Source organism: Salvelinus fontinalis, chromosome 26 (genome assembly GCF_029448725.1).
Source record: "Salvelinus fontinalis isolate EN_2023a chromosome 26, ASM2944872v1, whole genome shotgun sequence".
NCBI classification, from domain to species: Eukaryota; Metazoa; Chordata; class Actinopteri; order Salmoniformes; family Salmonidae; genus Salvelinus; species Salvelinus fontinalis.
Genome location: NC_074690.1, coordinates 213,342 through 232,714, shown reverse-complemented (window position 1 = coordinate 232,714; position 19,373 = coordinate 213,342). Strand labels below are relative to the sequence as shown.

Below are 19,373 nucleotides of genomic sequence, written 5' to 3'. Positions count from 1 at the left end.
AAATGAAGAGGGAAAGTTGCCGTTCTAAATCCAAACAACGATTGTTCTGGACAAAGGACACCTTGTCCAACATTCTGATGGAAGATCAGCAAAAGTAAGAAACATTTTATGATGCTATTTCATATATCTGTCGTAGTCGTCGGCGCCCAAGTGTTTCTGGCTATTGTGGTAAGCTACTATAACGCTACATTTTTTTTCCGCTGTAAAACACTTAATAAATCGGAAATATTGGCTGGAATCACAAGATGCCTGTCTTTCATTTGCTGTACACTATGTATTTTTCAGAAATGTTTTATGATGAGTAATTAGGTATTTGACGTTGGTGCCTGTAATTATTATGGCTGCTTTCGGTGCAATTTCTGATTGTAGCTGCAATGTAAACTATGATTTATACCTGAAATATGCACATTTTTCTAACAAAACATATGCTATTCAATAAATATGTTATCAGACTGTCATCTGATGAAGTTGTTTCTTGGTTAGTGGCTATTTATATCTTTATTTGGTTGAATTTGTGATAGCTACTGATGGAGTAAAAAACTGGTGTAGTAAAAAAAGTGGTGTCTTTTGCTAACGTGGTTAGCTAATAGATTTACATATTGTGTCTTCCCTGTAAAACATTTTAATAATCGGACATGTTGGCTGGATTCACAAGATGTGTACCTTTCATATGCTGTATTGGACTTGTTAATGTGTGAAAGTTAAATATTTAAAAAAAAAGATCTTTTGAATTTCGCGCCCTGCACTTGAAGTGGCTGTTGTCATAAGTGTACCGACGCCGGGCTGCAGCCATAAGGGTGTGAATGATGCTGAATGGGTGTAGAGAAAGAAGAGCTCTCCAGTAGGTACCAAAACATTCAAAGGCCATTTTCTCAAAAGGTAGGTTACAGGATTATCAACTTTCAAAGCAGAATTACTTTCCCATTGTTCTTCAACTGTAGTGTAGTGACTTTACTTTCAATAATCTGATGACTTTTATTTTTTTAATCCACTAACTATGTTTAATTGTTACCCAATTATTTTTAATTAATCGTGTAACAATTAGCTCATTAGAATTTGGGGCACCACGGAAGAAGTTGTTTAAAGATTCACCATCTCCTGAATTGAACTCTAAAAGTTATTTACCTATAACATCCATAAAACAGTCAACATATTCATCATAACCTCTTTTCATATACTCATTCTGAATGATCGTAACCTTCCTGGATCTGCAAAAAGATCATTATTGCTCATTATTCAGTACTATACAAATTGGTTACATTTTTTAATTACTAGCTAACTAAATAATGACACAGAATAAACATACACCCTTTACATGAGACAAAGGCCCCTAGTGAACTGACAAAATATGGTGGCTTATAGACAACGAATGAAGAGGGGTGGGGAGGAGAGACAGAGAGAGAGAGAAAGGGACACTTATCGTCGATAGGTTTCAGAATTATTCTCACATTAATCATATAGTTTGCTAACGAACCGGTGTACCCGTGGATGTATTTAAAGGCCTACCTTCAAACTCAGTGCCTCTTTGCTTGACATAATGGGAAAATCAAAAGAAATCAGCCAAGACCTCAGAAAAAAATGTCCAAAGCCTGAAGGTACCATGTTCATCTGTACAAACAATAATACGCAAGTATAAACACCGTGGGACCATGCTGCCGTCATACCGCTCAGGAAGGAGACGCGTTCTGTCTCCTAGAGATGAACGTGCTTTGGTGCAAAAAGTGCAAATCAATTCCAGAACAACAGCAAAGGACTTTGTGAAGATGCTGGAGGAAACATGTACAAAGTATATACACAGTAAAACGAGTCCTATATCGTCATAACCTGAAAGGCCGCTCAGCAAGGAAGAAGCCACTGCTCCAAAATCGCCATAAAAAAGCCAGACTACAATTTTCAACAGCACATGGGGACAAAGATCGTACTTTTTGGAGAAATGTCCTCTGGTCTGATGAAACAAAAATAGAACTGTTTGGCCAGAATGACCATCGTTATGTTTGAAGGAAAAAGGAGGAGGCTTGTATGCCAAAGAACACCATCCCAGCCGTGAAGCAAGGGGGTGGCAGCATCATGTTGTGGGGATGCTTTGATGCAGGAGGGACTTGTGCACTTCACAAATAGATAGCATCATGAGGCTGGAAAATTATGTGGATATATTTAAGCAACATCTCAAGACAGGAAGTTAAAGCTTGGTCTTAAATGGGTCTTCCAAATGGACAATGACCACAAGCTTGTGGCTTGTGGTCATTGTCCATTTGGAAGACCCATTTAAAATATACTTTTTTTGGTTACTACATGATTACATATGTGTTATTTCATAGTTTTGATGTTTCACTATTATTCTACAATATAGAAAATAGTAAAAATAAAGAAAAACCCTTGAATTGAGTTGGCGTGTCCAAACTTTAGACCGGTAGTGTACTATATATGGGTTGTATGCGTGGAAGCCCGGTGATGCTAAATCTGTTTATGTTAATTAACGGTCAATTACCGTAAGACCGGCAGTCATTTGCATAACAGTTACCCGTTGAGTAAAATTTCATGACCACCACAACCCTATCCTATATTGAGGACCGGAATATTCTAAATGGATAGATCCTGAACTGAGGACCAGCGCTCCCGAGTGGCACAGCGGTCTAAGGCACTGCATCTCAGTACAAGAGACGTCACTACAGTCCCTGGTTCGAATCCAGGCTCTATCACTTCCGGCCATGATTGAGAGTCCCATAGGGTGGCGCACAATTGGCCCAGCGTGGTCCGGGTTTGGCCGGGGTAGGCCGTCAATGTAAATAAGAATGTGTTCTTAATTGGCTTGCCTGGTTAAATAAAGGTTACATTTAAAAAATAATGCATAGATCTTGAACTAAGGACCAGAGCATCCTAAATGGATAGATCCTAAACTGAGGACCAGAGCATCCTATAGGGTTAGATCCTAAACTGAGGAACAGAGCATCCTATAGGGTTAGATCCTAAACTGAGGAACAGAGCATCCTATAGGGTTAGATCCCGAACTGAGGAACAGAGCATCCTATAGGGTTAGATCCTGAACTGAGGAACAGAGCATCCTATAGGGTTAGATCCTAAACTGAGAAACAGAGCATCCTATAGGGTTAGATCCTAAACTGAGGAACAGAGCATCCTATAGGGTTAGATCCTAAACTGAGGAACAGAGCATCCTATAGGGTTAGATCCTAAACTGAGGAACAGAGCATCCTATAGGGTTAGATCATAAACTGAGGAACAGAGCATCCTATAGGGTTAGATCCTAAACTGAGGAACAGAGCATCCTATAGGGTTAGATCCTAAACTGAGGAACAGAGCATCCTATAGGGTTAGATCCTAAACTGAGGAACAGAGCATCCTATAGGGTTATATCCTAAACTGAGGAACAGAGCATCCTATAGGGTTAGATCCTAAACTGAGGAACAGAGCATCCTATAGGGTTAGATCCTAAACTGAGGAACAGAGCATCCTATAGGGTTAGATCCTAAACTGAGGAACAGAGCATCCTATAGGGTTAGATCCTAAACTGAGGAACAGAGCATCCTATAGGGTTAGATCCTAAACTGAGGAACAGAGCATCCTAAAGGGTTAGATCCTAAACTGAGGAACAGAGCATCCTATAGGGTTAGATCCTAAACTGAGATACATTTGTAACTCAGTGAACCTATACTTTATCAAGAGAACGAAGCTCTACAAAATCTCAACACATGACAGCTCCTGTATGTTCCTTACCAGAAATGTACATGTTTCCAAAACATGTTGGAAATACAATAATTACAATGAACACACAATAACACATTTTATTGTAATTACGCATAACAATTTGTCTGGAGAGCATTTGTATTCCAAACATATTGGAAGCATTATTAAGACATTTCACATGCCATGGAACATGTTAGAATTGCAAACAGAATGTGTTAATTCCCAGTAGGGTTTTAAAAAAAAGATGATGACTTGTCATGACAGGCTGAATATGTGGCCTAATGTTTAATGACTTATTTACACTATTTCAAAAAATATATCTGAGGGTGGTGTGCTATGTTTCCGTAAGTCGTGGTCTACTCAATATTTTTTGGATGGTAATTTTGTCAGATATTTTTTCACATCCGTTGGGAAAAACCCCACCGCTCAAATATCAAAGGGTTCATTGCCTGTTTTGTTAGCCCTTGAAGACATGTTAGGGACAATGACTACTACCTATTACATGTTGCTATTTGAGGAATCTGAAGGTACCGTATCTACATGTTAGGGACAATGACTACTACCTATTTTGGCATCATCCAAGGCATTCTTCAGTTTCAAATGTGTTATTGATTTTCTACTGCACTAACTGCAATGTGGCCTTGACTGAATTGATCACCTCACCTATTCAGAAATCTCAAAGCATTTTAACCACTTTGTACAAATAACCCAAAAAGCTGAAAACTAAAGCAAACTGAAGCATAAACAGTTCAACGTTTACATTCAGCAGCAGCAGCCAGACTTGACACTTTGGGCCAAAGATTGTCACTACAACGCCTTACAATGCAATTTAAGCAGCTACGGGCAGTCACTTAGAAAAGAGCATTGAGCTATGCCATGGAGACTGTCTTTTTATTGGGGCTGCAAGCCTTTGCCCGTAGAGAGTAAGGCGGATATGGACTTCTTTGTTTTTCTCCTTGGTTCAATACTGTATACACAGACTGAGCAGAACACAGAACAAAACACAACCTGTCCCCCAAACACTCTCTCTCTCCTTTCTCTCTCCTCTCTCTCTCGCGCTCCTGCTCCCTCGCTCTCTTGCGCTCTCTTGCACTCTCGCTCTCTCTCCGCTCTTTCTCTCCTCTCTCCTCTCTCTCTCTCCTTGCTCTCTCTCTCGCTCTCTCTCCGCTCTTTCTCTCCTCTCTCCTCTCTCTCTCCTTGCTCTCTCGCTCTCGCTCTCTCTCCGCTCTTTCTCTCTCCACTCACCACTCTCCTGAGTCTAGAGGGTTAGATTGAGGACCTGAAAAATAGGATGATTTCAATAGAAGGGGAGAAAAAGCTATGGGCCTGGTTTGTGGCCCAGGCCCCCCCAAGAGACCGGCGTTAAATAAGGCTTCTTTCTCTGTGAAATATTTCTCTGTGAAACAGAGGGAGAGAAAGAGAGGGGGTGGTTGGGTAGAGAGGGAAAGAGAGGAGAGGAGGGGGTGGTTGGGTAGAGAGGGAAACAGAGGGAGAGAAAGAGAAGGGGTGGTTGGGTAGAGAGGGAAACAGAGGGAGAGAAAGAGAGGGGGTGGTTGGGTAGAGATGGAAACAGAGGGATAGAAAGAGAGGGGGTGGTTGGGTAGAGAGGGAAACAGAGGGAGAGAAAGAGAGGGGGTGGTTGGGTAGAGAGGTAAACAGAGGGAGAGAAAGAGAGGGGGTGGTTGGGTAGAGAGGGAAAGAAAGATAGAGTACAGGGAGTCGGGAGGGAGAAGGGCAACAGAGATTTCCTGTTTTTGATATCATGTAGAAGCCTTTTTTTATTCTCCAGACAAATATGATAAGAAGGACGGATTGTATTAACGTTATTTTATGCAAATAAACCCAAAGATACCCATAGGCCTATGATTTTAGGTTTTTACGTAAAGCACTTTTATTAATAGCCTTGAGTTATTATAAATCTCAGTAATCCCCAATGTGATATGAAACACACTTTGTGGACTTTCGAACAACTCCCTCACACAGGATGTCAGATTTGAAATAGATTTGATTACCAAAATTTGCATTTTAACTTGAAATGCAGTGACTAATATTTGAATGAAATCCATGGAAATAAAGAGCGAAGTTTGAACACAAGCAAAATATTGAGCTGTGAAAATCCGTCTTGATAAACCAACTCTAATAAATAAGAAATTACGGGAAAAAAAACACATTTTCTTAAAACAGATCTCTGAAAAGTAGTGGTGCCTGAGAAATGAAAAGCGTGTTGTATGTAGATGTATTGCGTTTAACAAGAGATCCTCGGCCAGGGCTGGCAATTGGTATTCATGTGTTCCAGAAATGATCTGATTGTGAAAAAGACTGAGGTGTGCAAAGTAACAGAACCACTCAACATAATCTCAACACACAATTCCCAGCTGTTTTGTTGTCCGTATTTTTCTACCAAATCAAAACCATTTCAACATGATCTATTCTATATTAGTTAAGTGGTATGTATTTCTTAATAAATGGTTTAGAATTTCCTTATTCCGTGGAGTTTGGACTGAGACAGATCCCTTGTTAAGGTAATGTCATGGCTTTGTGTAGGCAGTCGAGGAGTTTTTTTTTTTTTTTTACCTTTATTTAACTAGGCAAGTCAGTTAAGAACAAATTCTTATTTTCAATGACGGCCTAGGAACAGTGGGTTAACTGCCTGTTCAGGGGCAGAACGACAGATTTGTACCTTGTCAGCTCGGGGATTTGAACTTGCCACCTTCTGGTTACTAGTCCAACGCTCTAACCACTAGGCTACGCTGCCGCCCAAGTTTGAACTGCATGTCAAAATAAATCCTATTTTCACTAAATGAATGATTTTGGCCGATATTATGACTAAATGTACAACATTTTCTGTAATATCCCAGATTGTTTGGAGTGTTTGTTTATCATTCAGTTCTATAATTATTTCAAAGAATCCATTTGACACAGTATCAGTCAAAAGTTTGGACACACCTAAACATTCAAGGGGTTTTCTTTATTTTTTACTGTTTTCTACCTTGTAGAATAATAGTGAAGACATCAAAACTATGAAATAACAGATATGGAATCATGTAGTAACCAAAAAAGTTTTAAACAAATCAAAATATATTTTAGATTTGAGATTCTTCGAAGTAGCTACCCTTTGCCTTGATGACAGTTTTGCACCGTCTTGGCATTCCACAACCAGCTTCACCTGGAAGGCTTTTCCAACAGTCTTGAAGGAGTTCCCACATATAATGAGCACTTGTTGGCTGCTTTTCCGTCATTCTGTGGTCCAACTCATCCCAAACCATCTCAATTGGGTTGAGGTTGGGTGATTGTGGAGGCCAGGTCATCTGATGCAGCACTCCATCACTCTCCTTCTTGGTCACATAGCCCTTACACAGCCTGGAGGTGTGTTGGGTCATTGTCCTGTGGAAAAACAAATGATTGTCCCATTAAGCGCAAACCAGATGGTATGGTTTACTGCTGCAGAATGCTATGGAAATCCCTTGAATGAGTAGGTGTGTCAACTTTTGACAAGTACTGTATATAGGGAAACTTAATATTGACACTGGTTCCATTTTGAGGTGTCATTAATCTCATGTTTCCATAATTCTTAAGTAGTTTTGTATTGTATTATAACCTCTGCTCTTCCCCTGTAGCTGCACTCGGACGTGGACAAGGGTGAAGGCCAGGTGAAGTACGTACTCAATGGAGAGGGAGCTACCTCCATCTTCACCATCGACGAGAACACGGGTGACATCCACGCCACCAAGCGCCTGGACCGCGAGGAGCAGGCTTACTACACGCTCCGGGCTCAAGCCAGGCACCGCCACACCAACCTGCCCGTGGAGCCAGAGTCTGAGTTCGTCATCAAGGTCCAGGATATTAACGACAATGAACCCAAGTTCCTGGATGGACCCTACTCAGCCAGGGTCCCCGAGATGTCCCCAGTGGGTGAGTAACATTAAGTGAAATCATCAACCCAGCGTGCAGAACATGTCAATCAAATCATATCAACCACGTCGTTTCAACCACATCATGTCAACCTGTTTTGCCTGCTGGAAAGGCCTTTAGCGTATGGTATGGACACTGTAGTAGTATGAAGACACTGATGTAGGATGAAGACACTGATGTAGAATGAAGACACTGTAGTGGTATGAAGACACTGTAGTAGTATGAAGACACTGTAGTAGTATGAAGACACTGTAATAGTATGGACACTATAGTAGTATGAAGACACTGTGGTAGGATGAAGACACTGTGGTAGTATGAAGACACTGTGGTAGGATGAAGACACTGTGGTAGTATGAAGACACTGTAGTAGTATGAAGACACTGTAGTAGTATGGACACTATAGTAGTATGAAGACACTGTAATAGTATGGACACTATAGTAGTATGAAGACACTGTAGTAGTATGAAGACACTGTAATAGTATGGACACTGTGGTAGTATGAAGACACTGTGGTAGGATGAAGACACTGTGGTAGGATGAAGACACTGTGGTAGGATGAAGACACTGTAGTAGTATGGACACTGAGGTAGGATGAAGACACTGTAGAAGTATGGACACTGTGGTAGGATGAAGACACTGTAATAGTATGGACACTGTGGTAGGATGAAGACACTGTAATAGTATGGACACTGTAGTAGTATGAAGACACTGTAGTAGTATGAAGACACTGTAATAGTATGGACACTGTAGTAGTATGAAGACACTGTAGTAGTATGAAGACACTGTAATAGTATGGACACTATAGTAGTATGAAGACACTGTAATAGTATGAAGACACTGTAATAGTATGAAGACACTGTAGTAGTATGAAGACACTGTAATAGTATGGACACTATAGTAGTATGAAGACACTGTAGTAGTATGAAGACACTGTAGTAGTATGAAGACACTGTAATAGTATGAAGACACTGTGGTAGTATGAAGACACTGTAATAGTATGGACACTATAGTAGTATGAAGACACTGTAATAGTATGAAGACACTGTAATAGTATGAAGACACTGTAGTAGTATGAAGACACTGTAGTAGTATGAAGACACTGTAGTAGTATGAAGACACTGTAATAGTATGGAGACACTGTAATAGTATGAAGACACTGTAGTAGTATGAAGACACTGTGGTAGTATGGACACTGTGGTAGTATGAAGACACTATAGTAGTATGAAGACACTGTCGTAGTATGGACACTGTAGTAGTATGAAGACACTGTAATAGTATGAAGACACTGTAGTAGTATGAAGACACTGTAATAGTATGAAGACACTGTAGTAGTATGGACACTGTAGTAGTATGAAGACACTGTGGTAGTATGAAGACACTGTAGTAGTATGGACACTGTAGTAGTATGAAGACACTGTAATAGTATGAAGACACTGTGGTGGTATGGACACTGTAGTAGTATGGACACTGTAGTAGTATGAAGACACTGTAGTAGTATGAAGACACTGTAATAGTATGGACACTATAGTAGTATGAAGACACTGTAATAGTATGAAGACACTGTAATAGTATGGACACTGTAGTAGTATGAAGACACTGTGGTAGTATGAAGACACTGTAATAGTATGAAGACACTGTGGTAGTATGAAGACACTATAGTAGTATGAAGACACTGTGGTAGGATGAAGACACTGTAGTAGTATGAAGACACTGTGGTAGGATGAAGACACTGTAGTAGTATGAAGACACTGTAATAGTATGAAGACACTGTAGTAGTATGAAGACACTGTAGTAGTATGAAGACACTGTGGTAGGATGAAGACACTGTAGAAGTATGGACACTAGTACGATGAAGACACTGTAGAAGTATGGACACTGTAGTAGTATGAAGACACTGTAATAGTATGAAGACACTGTAGTAGTATGAAGACACTGTAATAGTATGAAGACACTGTGGTAGGATGAAGACACTGTAGAAGTATGGACACTCTAGTACGATGAAGACACTGTAGAAGTATGGACACTGTAGTAGTATGAAGACACTGTGGTAGGATGAAGACACTGTAGAAGTATGGACACTCTAGTACGATGAAGACACTGTAGTAGTATGGACACTGTAGTAGTATGAAGACACTGTAATAGTATGGACACTGAGGTAGTATGAAGACACTGTGGTAGGATGAAGACACTGTAGAAGTATGGACACTGAGGTAGTATGAAGACACTGTGGTAGGATGAAGACACTGTAGAAGTATGGACACTCTAGTACGATGAAGACACTGTAGAAGTATGGACACTGTAGTAGTATGAAGACACTGTAGTAGTATGAAGACACTGTAATAGTATGGACACTGAGGTAGTATGAAGACACTGTGGTAGGATGAAGACACTGCAGTAGTATGGACACTGTGGTAGGATGAAGACACTGTAGTAGTATGAAGACACTGTAGTAGTATGGACACTGTGGTAGTATGGACCCTGAGGTAGGATGAAGACACTGTAGTAGTATGGACACCGGTAGAAAGTTTATTTTGATTTGTGATTTTCTGCATTTATCAGAGTGGTAGCCTGATCTCAGATGTGTCCGTGGAAACAGGATTATTAGGGAACTCGTTCTTGTACAGCATGTAAACGTTTTAATCAAACTTTTTTATCAGTCTGACTATCTGCAATAATCACATTATTGTGTGCATGTAACCGCACTGTAGTATGGAGACTTTAGTATGGAGGATGTTTTGTTTGACATTCTCAGTGGTTTTGTTTTTCAATTCCCGGCTTATAATATCTGGAGCAAATGTTTTGGCCGTTAGGCCATCGTCCTATAGGCACACGGCTTCGTGTTAAGATGGAAAGCCAGTGAGGAACTGGGCAAGCTGCAGTATAATTGGCTCTTTTCTCTCTTGTGATTTTCATTGACAATGGTCTGCTACCCAAATGGCACCATCCCTATTACTTCCCTATAAAGTGCACTAATTCTGACCAAGGCCCATTAAATGTAGGGCTCTATTTAGAGAATAGGGTGCCATTAGTGTATCACACCATTGTCAATGAAAATGTCATGAGAAAAGAGCCGCTTATATCGCAGCTTGGACTGGTCCTCGCTGGCTCTTCATACATCTTATCTAAAATCGTTAACACCAGATGGGAGATTAATGGAATTTATTAAGAGACAATGATTTGTTTAATCTGGTCATTAGAGGCTAGAGCTTGTTTGTGAGAAAGCCAACCTTTGTGACCAAAGACAAAATGGCTCTCAAGATCTCTCTTAAGCCAATTGGACAAACAAGACGGAGAAAGAAACCTGAAATCTGCCGGCTATAGTGTTTTATCTTGTACATGGGGAAGAGTTACAGGGGAAAGGAGGAGGGGGGGGTGAATGAATCAATTGGAAGCTGTGGATGATTAGGTGGCCATTATGGCATGAGGGCCAGATTGGGAATTTAGTCAGGACACTGGGGCTAACACCCCTACTCTTACGATAAATGCCACGGGATATTTTTGACCACAGAGAGTCAGATCTGTTCTCCCATCCAGCAGCATCTGGTCTCCCATCCAGCAGCATCTGGTCTCCCATCCAGCAGCATCTGGTCTCCCATCCAGCAGCATCTGGTCTCCCATCCTTTTTCATATCGTTCATACTTTCGCTTCTTTGTATGAAATTACAAAATGAGTGAGAATTCCTGTTCATTTAAAAAATAAATAAATTAATATGCGGCTTGTGTAGCTGTGTTGTTCCTCAGTGCGACGTATGTAAACATAATACATGCTCTGGAACCTTCTCCACGGTTCTGCGTCATGACACCAAATGGGAAGGTCCCCAAACATCTTTATGGACTTTTTACAACCGAGAACATTTAACTATAATTTCTCTTTTGAGCCAATGAGTCATAAATACTGCTTAAATGAGGGAACTGGCGGGTTCTATTACCGTAAAAGTAATATATGTTTCCCCAAAATGTGAGAGCTTTAATGTTCTCTTTAAGTGCCACCAAAGTACCAGAGTGGTGACGTCTCTATAGCCCTTATGAAAGAAATATGTTCAAAATCACAATTGGCCGGCGAAGGTGAAACACATAAAATTAAAATAAAAAAGTAGTGACAGAAAAAAAAAGACTAGAAACGTCCAAAAGTTGAGTTTTGTCTTCATAGACAGCAGTTGAATTGAACGTGGTGAAAGAGAAGCTGGCTGTGAAGCTATTGAACAACAACAAAAGGAAGAGGTGGTCTTTTCAATCACAAGTAGAAACAAACAAAAGGAGCGAAGTGATTTCACTCAATCCAAGGGTAAAGATACCCTTGCTCTACCAATACATGTGAAGAGTGAATATACCTGGCTGAAAGGACCCCAGTCGGACTGAAATGATTGTGCTGAAGAATTACAAGGCCAGTTGAATCACCCAAGTAGTGATTGGTTGACATTTTATATGCCGATATTGTATTTTGCAGAATACACAACTTTCTTGGTTCTTGGTGTGTGTGTGTGTGTGTGTGTGTGTGTGTGTGTGTGTGTGTGTGTGTGTGTGTGTGTGTGTGTGTGTGTGTGTGTGTGTGTGTGTGTGTGTGTGTGTGTGTGTGTGTGTGTGTGTGTGTGTGTGTGTGTGTGTGGTGTGTGCGTGCGTGCGTGCGCGCCAACACAAATGGTGAAACATATGCTTGCAATCATAACCCACAGCTGTACGTCTGTGGTAGCTTTCATGTGTTTTTCACATGGCGGAAATGATCAACTCACAAAACAACTTTCATTAGCATTCCAGTTGTTTTAATGAGGATCATGTCGAAAAAGTTAATGGAGCAAAAGCAGGCTCTATCGCAAGTTTGATATTACCAAAGTGATGTGTAGGAACAGTTTGAATTCCATATAAAGGCAAGACAAGCTCTATCCTACCCCAGGCAATTGCTACAACCCTTCTGTACTCTATGGAACAATTTCCTTATAAATGGGGAATACGGTGGCCTTTGATGTAGACTTAGGGGTGCAATATTCTGGTAACTTTTCCCCAAAAATCCCCAGTTTTACGGAAATCCTGGTTGGAGGATACCGGATTTCCTGCTCATTCTCTTTTAATTCCGGGAATCTTCCGTCTGGATTCCATTCATCAAAACTTAATGATGTGTTGATACTTGGAATTAGCTGGGTAGTGTTAGGGCAAAAACAAAAAATGTACACTCCTTTGTGTCCCCGGGACCAAATCAAATCAAATGTATTTATAAAGCCCTTCTTAAATCAGCTGATGTCTCAAAGTGCTGTACAGAAACCCAGCCTAAAACCACAAACAGCAAGCAATGCAGGTGTAGAAGTACGGGGCTCAGGATTAAGAACCACAGGTGGATAAACATCAGTTTCTAACCGGGTCCTCATGGGATCACATCCTGGTCCACAGCTACTTCAACTCAAATATTTCCCCCCCGAATTTCTCTGTCCGGTCGGTTCAACTCGGACTCTCAAATAAATAAATAAAAAAGAGGAAAAGGCTTTTTTGTAATTGTTTGTTTTTTTGTGACTGAATTATTTGTTATTGCAGGCACATCTGTGGTGACGGTGGTGGCGACAGATGCGGACGACCCCACGTATGGAAACAGTGCCAGGGTGGTGTACAGTATCCTTGAGGGCCAGCCCTACTTCTCCGTGGAACCAAGAACAGGTCAGCAATACATCACATCACAGTGGTGTGTACTATCAAAAAAAGCAGGCTCTTTGCTCTCTGCTGTCGTTTATACAGTAATTATACACCAGTGATTAAACCTCAGCAGGGTTATTTATTTTTATTTTTTTCAAAACTGTGAAATATGAGAGATATTGGAGAATTCTGACATTATGTTACACAGCAAAGTCAAGTTTCCCCGAACAATTAGATTGAAAATGTATTTCAGAGCGTTTTTATGTTTTGTCAATCTTCAGTTTATAGATTAAAATGCACGACTGAGTGTTTCCTCACATTGCCCGATGACGTTTGTCCCGTCTTGGCGGAAGACGTCGCGTTTTGAATCAACGCTCATTCATTTGAATTGTGTAGCTGGATCGGGTCCCTGGTGTCTGATGAGCTTTGATCAAGTTGTCCCTCAACACCACTTCAGCTGGCAACACAGCGTCTGATTGAGGCGGATGTAAACCTTAAATGCAATCAACGTGTTTTCATTACCGTGCTCTTTTCATCACGTATAATGTAGCCTCGTTATCAGTTAAGACAACAAGTCTGTTGATTAAGCGTTCTTGAGAACGTGTTGGCTACAGTCTAGTAAGAGTCAGAAGGGAAGGGAAAAGGATTTGATTTGAACTCGATGACGTTGATTCAGAGGAATAACTAAATATATATTGAAAGACGGGAATGTGAAACGGATGACGCTTAAGTGAACAAAAAAAGTGAATTATGATGAATCCGTGTTAGGTTGTGTGTAGAAAACTCTCGGAGAGATTTTAGAAGAAGATTTCTCTGTATCTAGATGATCTGAAAATACAATGTTAACAATGATATGTTTCGAGAGGAATATACTGTATTTACATTTGGATTTATAGTATGCAACGTCATACCTGCTATCATCCCCTTATTATTTCACCTTATAATTGGATGTACGTCACTTCCAAAGGAGGAAATAATGCTTTAGAGTGTCAAACTTCCTTTTTGACAAAGCCTCTCTCTGTCTTTCCATACGGTCACTTATCTGTTCAATAAAATCTGTCAATCCCTTAAAAATATATATCAAAGGTTCCTACTTTCGCTCCTCAACGGTGGTTATGATGGTTCTCCTGATGTTAGGGAGGGGCAGGTGTACAGTAGTCTGTTTCCAGATTAAAAGGCTCTCCTCTGTCATCAAAGACAGTGTTTACAACCTATTGTAACGCGTTGCCTCTCATTACATCAGATGCGTGAACCAGAGTGCTGACCATAGGCGCCGGAGTCAGACTGTAATAATGTTCCTGAGTTATGGAGCATTCTCCAAGGATTATTCTAGAACACAGCAACATGGGCATTGTCATACCAGGGAGAAAGTATTCCCAGCGAGCATAAGTGGTTGCAATGACGTCTTTTATGACGCTGTGGTTAGGTTGTGTACTGGCTGTTTAAGGAGGTTTTATTAATGTAATTTCATCAACAATAAAACAAAATATGCTGTAATCCAATTATCTGACGAGATAAACACCTAAATGTGACGTATTTTAGATGGTGTCTTAATTTCGCAAATCTCGCAAACTTAGCCCGCTGTGTTGGTGGTTGTGGAATTTGTCTATTCTTTTTTTCCTATACGTATCATCTTATAATGAATCTGAGTAATTAAATGAATCCGTTGATTCAAGCCGGGTGGAAAAATTGCCACATGGAAGACATAACAGAAATTGATTCATAAAACATACCAAGATATACAAAGTTATACTATAAATGAATGTCCTAAGTAAAGTGTTACTCCGTCTTTCTTTGCAGGCGTGGTCAGGACGGCTCTGCCCAACATGGACCGCGAGGCTCGGGAACAGTATCTGCTCGTCATCCAGGCCAAGGACATGGTGGGCCAGATGGGAGGACTCTCCGGGACCACCTCTGTCACGGTGACGCTCACTGACGTCAACGACAACCCACCACACTTCTCTCGCAGTAAGAGCCTCTTTGCTTTATCATGGTCAGTTAGCCCGAAACCCAACACCGCAGAACCTTGTTGGTTACGACTTGATGTTATTGGGGTTTATTTGAAAGCACTTCAATACCCCCTAGATTTGATGTGGGCGCCCCGCGGAAAATCCAATTAACGTAATAAATAAAGAAACATCAAAATCCGTCAGTTTAAACTAGAGATAGCTGTTTTTTTGCAATGAGTCTCAATCCATCACATCCGCTGATATCGCCCTTCTGCATCTGCATCTGCGAAAGGTGAAAGGTGGCAGAGCTAGAGCGGTGTTTGTCAGACCATTTGACAACCTGAAAATCTGTCTTCTCACGAAAAACGTCTGTAGCATCTGAACGGTTTGGCCTAAAAAACTATTAGAACGTGTTTGCGTGGACACAGAGTGAAGGGAGCAGCCGGGCGATAAGCACCGCCACAGAGTGAAGGGAGCAGCCGGGCGATAAGCACCGCCACAGAGTGAAGGTGGAAAATGGTCTCCTCGATAACTTGTGTGTCTGGCCTGGTTTCTCTCCCTCCATCTTTTTCTCTTTCTGGATTTCCTTCTTTCTCCCCTTACCCCTCTCTCTCTATCTCTCTCTATCTCTCTCTTTGTCTCGCTCTGTCTGTCTGTCTGTCTGTCTGTCTGTCTGTCTGTCTGTCTGTCTGTCTGTCTGTCTGTGTCTGTGTCTGTGTCTGTGTCTGTTTGTGTGTCTGTCTTTGTCTCTCTCTCTCTCTGTCTGTCTCTATGTCCCTCTGTCTGTCTCTCTCTCTCGCCTGTAGAAAGTTATCAGTTCAATGTGCCCGAGTCCCTGCCGTTGGCCACGACGGTAGCCAAGATAAAGGCGCTAGACTCAGATGTGGGACCCAATGCTGAGATGGAGTACAGGATCGTGGATGGGGACGGCCTGGGACTGTTCCGAATCACCCCCGACCCAGACACACAGGAGGGCCTCATCACTCTGCAAAAGGTACTATCAGACCTCAGGATAAGACCCAGATGCAGACAGTTTGAAGTAACAAAAGTTTATTACAAAAAACAGGGGACAGGAAAACGACAGGTTAAAGGGCAGGCAGAGGTCAGTTATCCAGAGCAGAGTCCTAAAGGTACAGGATCGTGGATGGGGATCGTGGATGGCAGGCTCAGGGTCAGGGCAGGCAGAATGGTCAAAACCGGGAAAACCAGAAAACTAGGGACTAGAGAGAAAACAGGAATACGAGGAAAAACACTGGTAGGCTTGACGGATACAAGACAAACTGGCAACAGGCAAACAGAGAACACGGGTATAAATACACAGGGGATAACGGGGCAGATGGGCGACACCTGAAGGTGGTGGAGACAAGCACAAAGACAGGTGAAACAGATCAGGGTGTGACAGGTACAATGCAGACCTCTCCTCTAAGTAACCATTGCTGGAGGTCTCCTATAGTATCGAACAGTCCTAGACTGATACAGTGTCTATATTAGCACAGTGGAAGTTGTGTCAGTCTCTTGGAGTTTGGAGTTGTTGATCAAACCAAGTGAGTTTGATACAAATTCCATGGCTATGTGAATGCCCAATAACTGACAGTGTATGGGACAGAGATCAAATCACATTTTATTGGTCACATGCGTTGAATACAACAGATGTGAAAGTGTGTGAGTGACTTCAATATGCATGTGTGTATGTATTTGTGTGCGTTTGTCTTGGAGTGTCAGTGTAGTATGTGTGAGTGTGTGGGTAGAGTCTAATGAGTGTCAATAGAGCCACTGCAATGGACTTAGTGCAAAATAATTCATATAAATATGTAAATAATAAAGGGTAGCCAATTTGTAAATTGTCCGGGTAGCCATTTTATTAACTGTTCAGCAGTCTTATGTCTTGGATTTAGAAGCTGTTCAGGTGCCTTTGGTTCGAGCCTTGCCGTGTGGCAGCAGAGAGAACAGTCTATGACTTGGGTGGCTGGAGTCTTTGACATTTTTTAGGACCTTCCTCTGATACCGTCTGGTATAGAGGTCCTAGATTGCAGGGAGTTCGGCTCCAGTGATGTACTGGGGCCATACATACTAGCCTCTGTAGCAGATGCCAAGCAGTCAAATGTCAAGTAGTTGCCTTACCAAGCGGTGATCCAGCCAGTCAAGATGCTCTCAACGGTGCAGCTTTAGAACTTTTTAAGGATCTGAGGGCCCATGCCAAATATGTTCAGCCTCCTGAGGTGGAAGAGGTGTTGTCATGCCCTCTTCACGAACGTGTTAGTGTGTTTCGACCATAATAGGTCCTTAGTGATGTGGACACCGAGGAACTTGAAGCTCTTGACCCGCTCCACTACAGCCCCGTCGATGTGAATGGGGGTGTGCTTGGCCCTCAATTTCCTGTAGTCCATGATCATCTCCTTTGGCTTGCTGACGTTGAGGGAGAGGTTGTTGTCCTGGCACCACACTGCCAGGTCTCTGAACTCTTATCGACGTCAGTGATCAGGCCTGGGGGCGGCCCATCAGGAAGTCCAGGATCCAGTTGGAGAGGGAGGTGTTTAATCCCAGGGTCCTTAGCTTAGTGATGAGCTTGGAGGGCACTATGGTGTTGAACGCTAAGCTGTAGTCAATGATCAGTATTCTCACATAGGTGTTCCTCTTGTCCAGGTGGGAAAGGGCAGTGCGGAGTGCAATAGAGATAGGCCATCTGTGGATCTGTTGGGGTGGTACGCGAATTGGAGTGGGTCTAGTGTTTCTTGGATGGTGTTGATATGAGCAATGACCGGTCTTTCAAAGCATTTCATGGCTACATATGGGAGTGCTACGGGGCGGTAGTTATTTAGACAGGATGGGGAACTGGCGCCTGCGGCCCCCTTATATAGGCCCGTGGATCAATTTCCAAAAAAATAACTTACTGTTGAGAGTTAGAATAGTAGAATACACACCTGCAAATTCGAAATTTGGTTGTGCATCAGCAGTTTTTCCCAGCAACAAAATATCCCATAAGGCTAGGGACTGCATGTGTGGGACTAACCTGATCCAGCTAAACAAAGATCCAGATTTAAAACACACACACTTATGCCAGAACACACCAAAGCTCTCCAGGACCGGAGCTGGAGACCCTTGTTGTAATGATCGACCAAATGTCTTAGGGTTGAAAATACGTTAATAAAGCCACAGTCTGTAAGACGTCCCAGTAATTTCAACGAAAGAAACACAGTACAATTCTGGAATGTGAAGAGCTTGACTTCTAAATGTCAAAGGCTTCTTTTCATTTAATCATAAAGGTATTGACTCAACCCAAAATATAATTACCACTTAAAAACACTAAAGCTTCAAATGGAGTTGAACGTTTCTCTGCGACTTCTTTTCTTGTACAATTTGAATTAATTACAGACAGTGAGTGTATGCTGAATACCTTGCACTTGATATCTTAAAAAGCAATACTATCATAATACTTTCTGACTGGAAAATTATATTAGGAGCTCTGAGAAGGTAGAAAACATGTTAACCTTTTACGGGGGCAGCCCGACACCGGTACACTTATGACAACATCCAGCTCAAAGTGCAGGGCGCGAAATTCAAAATCTATTTTTTTTTTAATATTTAACTTTCACACATTAACAAGTCCAAGACACCAGATGAAAGGTGCACATCTTGTGAATCAAGCCAACATGTCCGATTTTTAAAATGTTTTACAGGGAAGACAAAATATGTAAATCTATTAGCTAACCACGTTAGCAAAAGACACAACTTTTCTAACTCCATCAGTTTCTTACTCCATCAGGTGCTATCACAAATTCGACCAAATAAAGATATAAATAGCCACTAACCAAGAAACAAATTCATCAGATGACAGTCTGATAACATATTTATTGTGTAGCATATGTTTTGTTCGAAAAATTTGCATATTTCATGTATAAACCATAGTTTACATTTCAGCTACAATCCGAAATTGCACCGAAAGTAGCCATAATATTTACAGACACCAGGACGCATCATCCAAATGCTCTCTAGCAAACTTCAGACGGGCCTGGACATGTACTGGCTTAAGCAGGGGGACACGTCTGGCACTGCAGGATTTGAGTCCCTGGCGGCGTAGTGTGTTACTGATGGTAGGCTTTGTTACTTTGGTCCCAGCTCTCTGCAGGTCATTCACTAGGTCCCCCCGTGTGGTTCTGGGATTTTTGCTCACCGTTCTTGTGATCATTTTGAC

General features: G+C 41.6%; 1 protein-coding gene across 2 annotated transcripts in view; it reads left to right on the top strand.

The window, feature by feature from the left end:
• Positions 1 to 19,373, top strand: part of LOC129823526 (cadherin-7-like) — a 128,945-nt gene that overhangs the window by 54,444 nt on the left and 55,128 nt on the right. For both annotated transcript variants that reach the window (XM_055882318.1, XM_055882317.1), the window contains exons 3-6: positions 7,320 to 7,614; positions 13,137 to 13,256; positions 15,033 to 15,200; positions 15,988 to 16,175. In XM_055882318.1, coding sequence (XP_055738293.1) covers positions 7,320 to 7,614; positions 13,137 to 13,256; positions 15,033 to 15,200; positions 15,988 to 16,175 — 771 coding nt within the window. The remainder of the gene's footprint in view (positions 1 to 7,319; positions 7,615 to 13,136; positions 13,257 to 15,032; positions 15,201 to 15,987; positions 16,176 to 19,373) is intronic.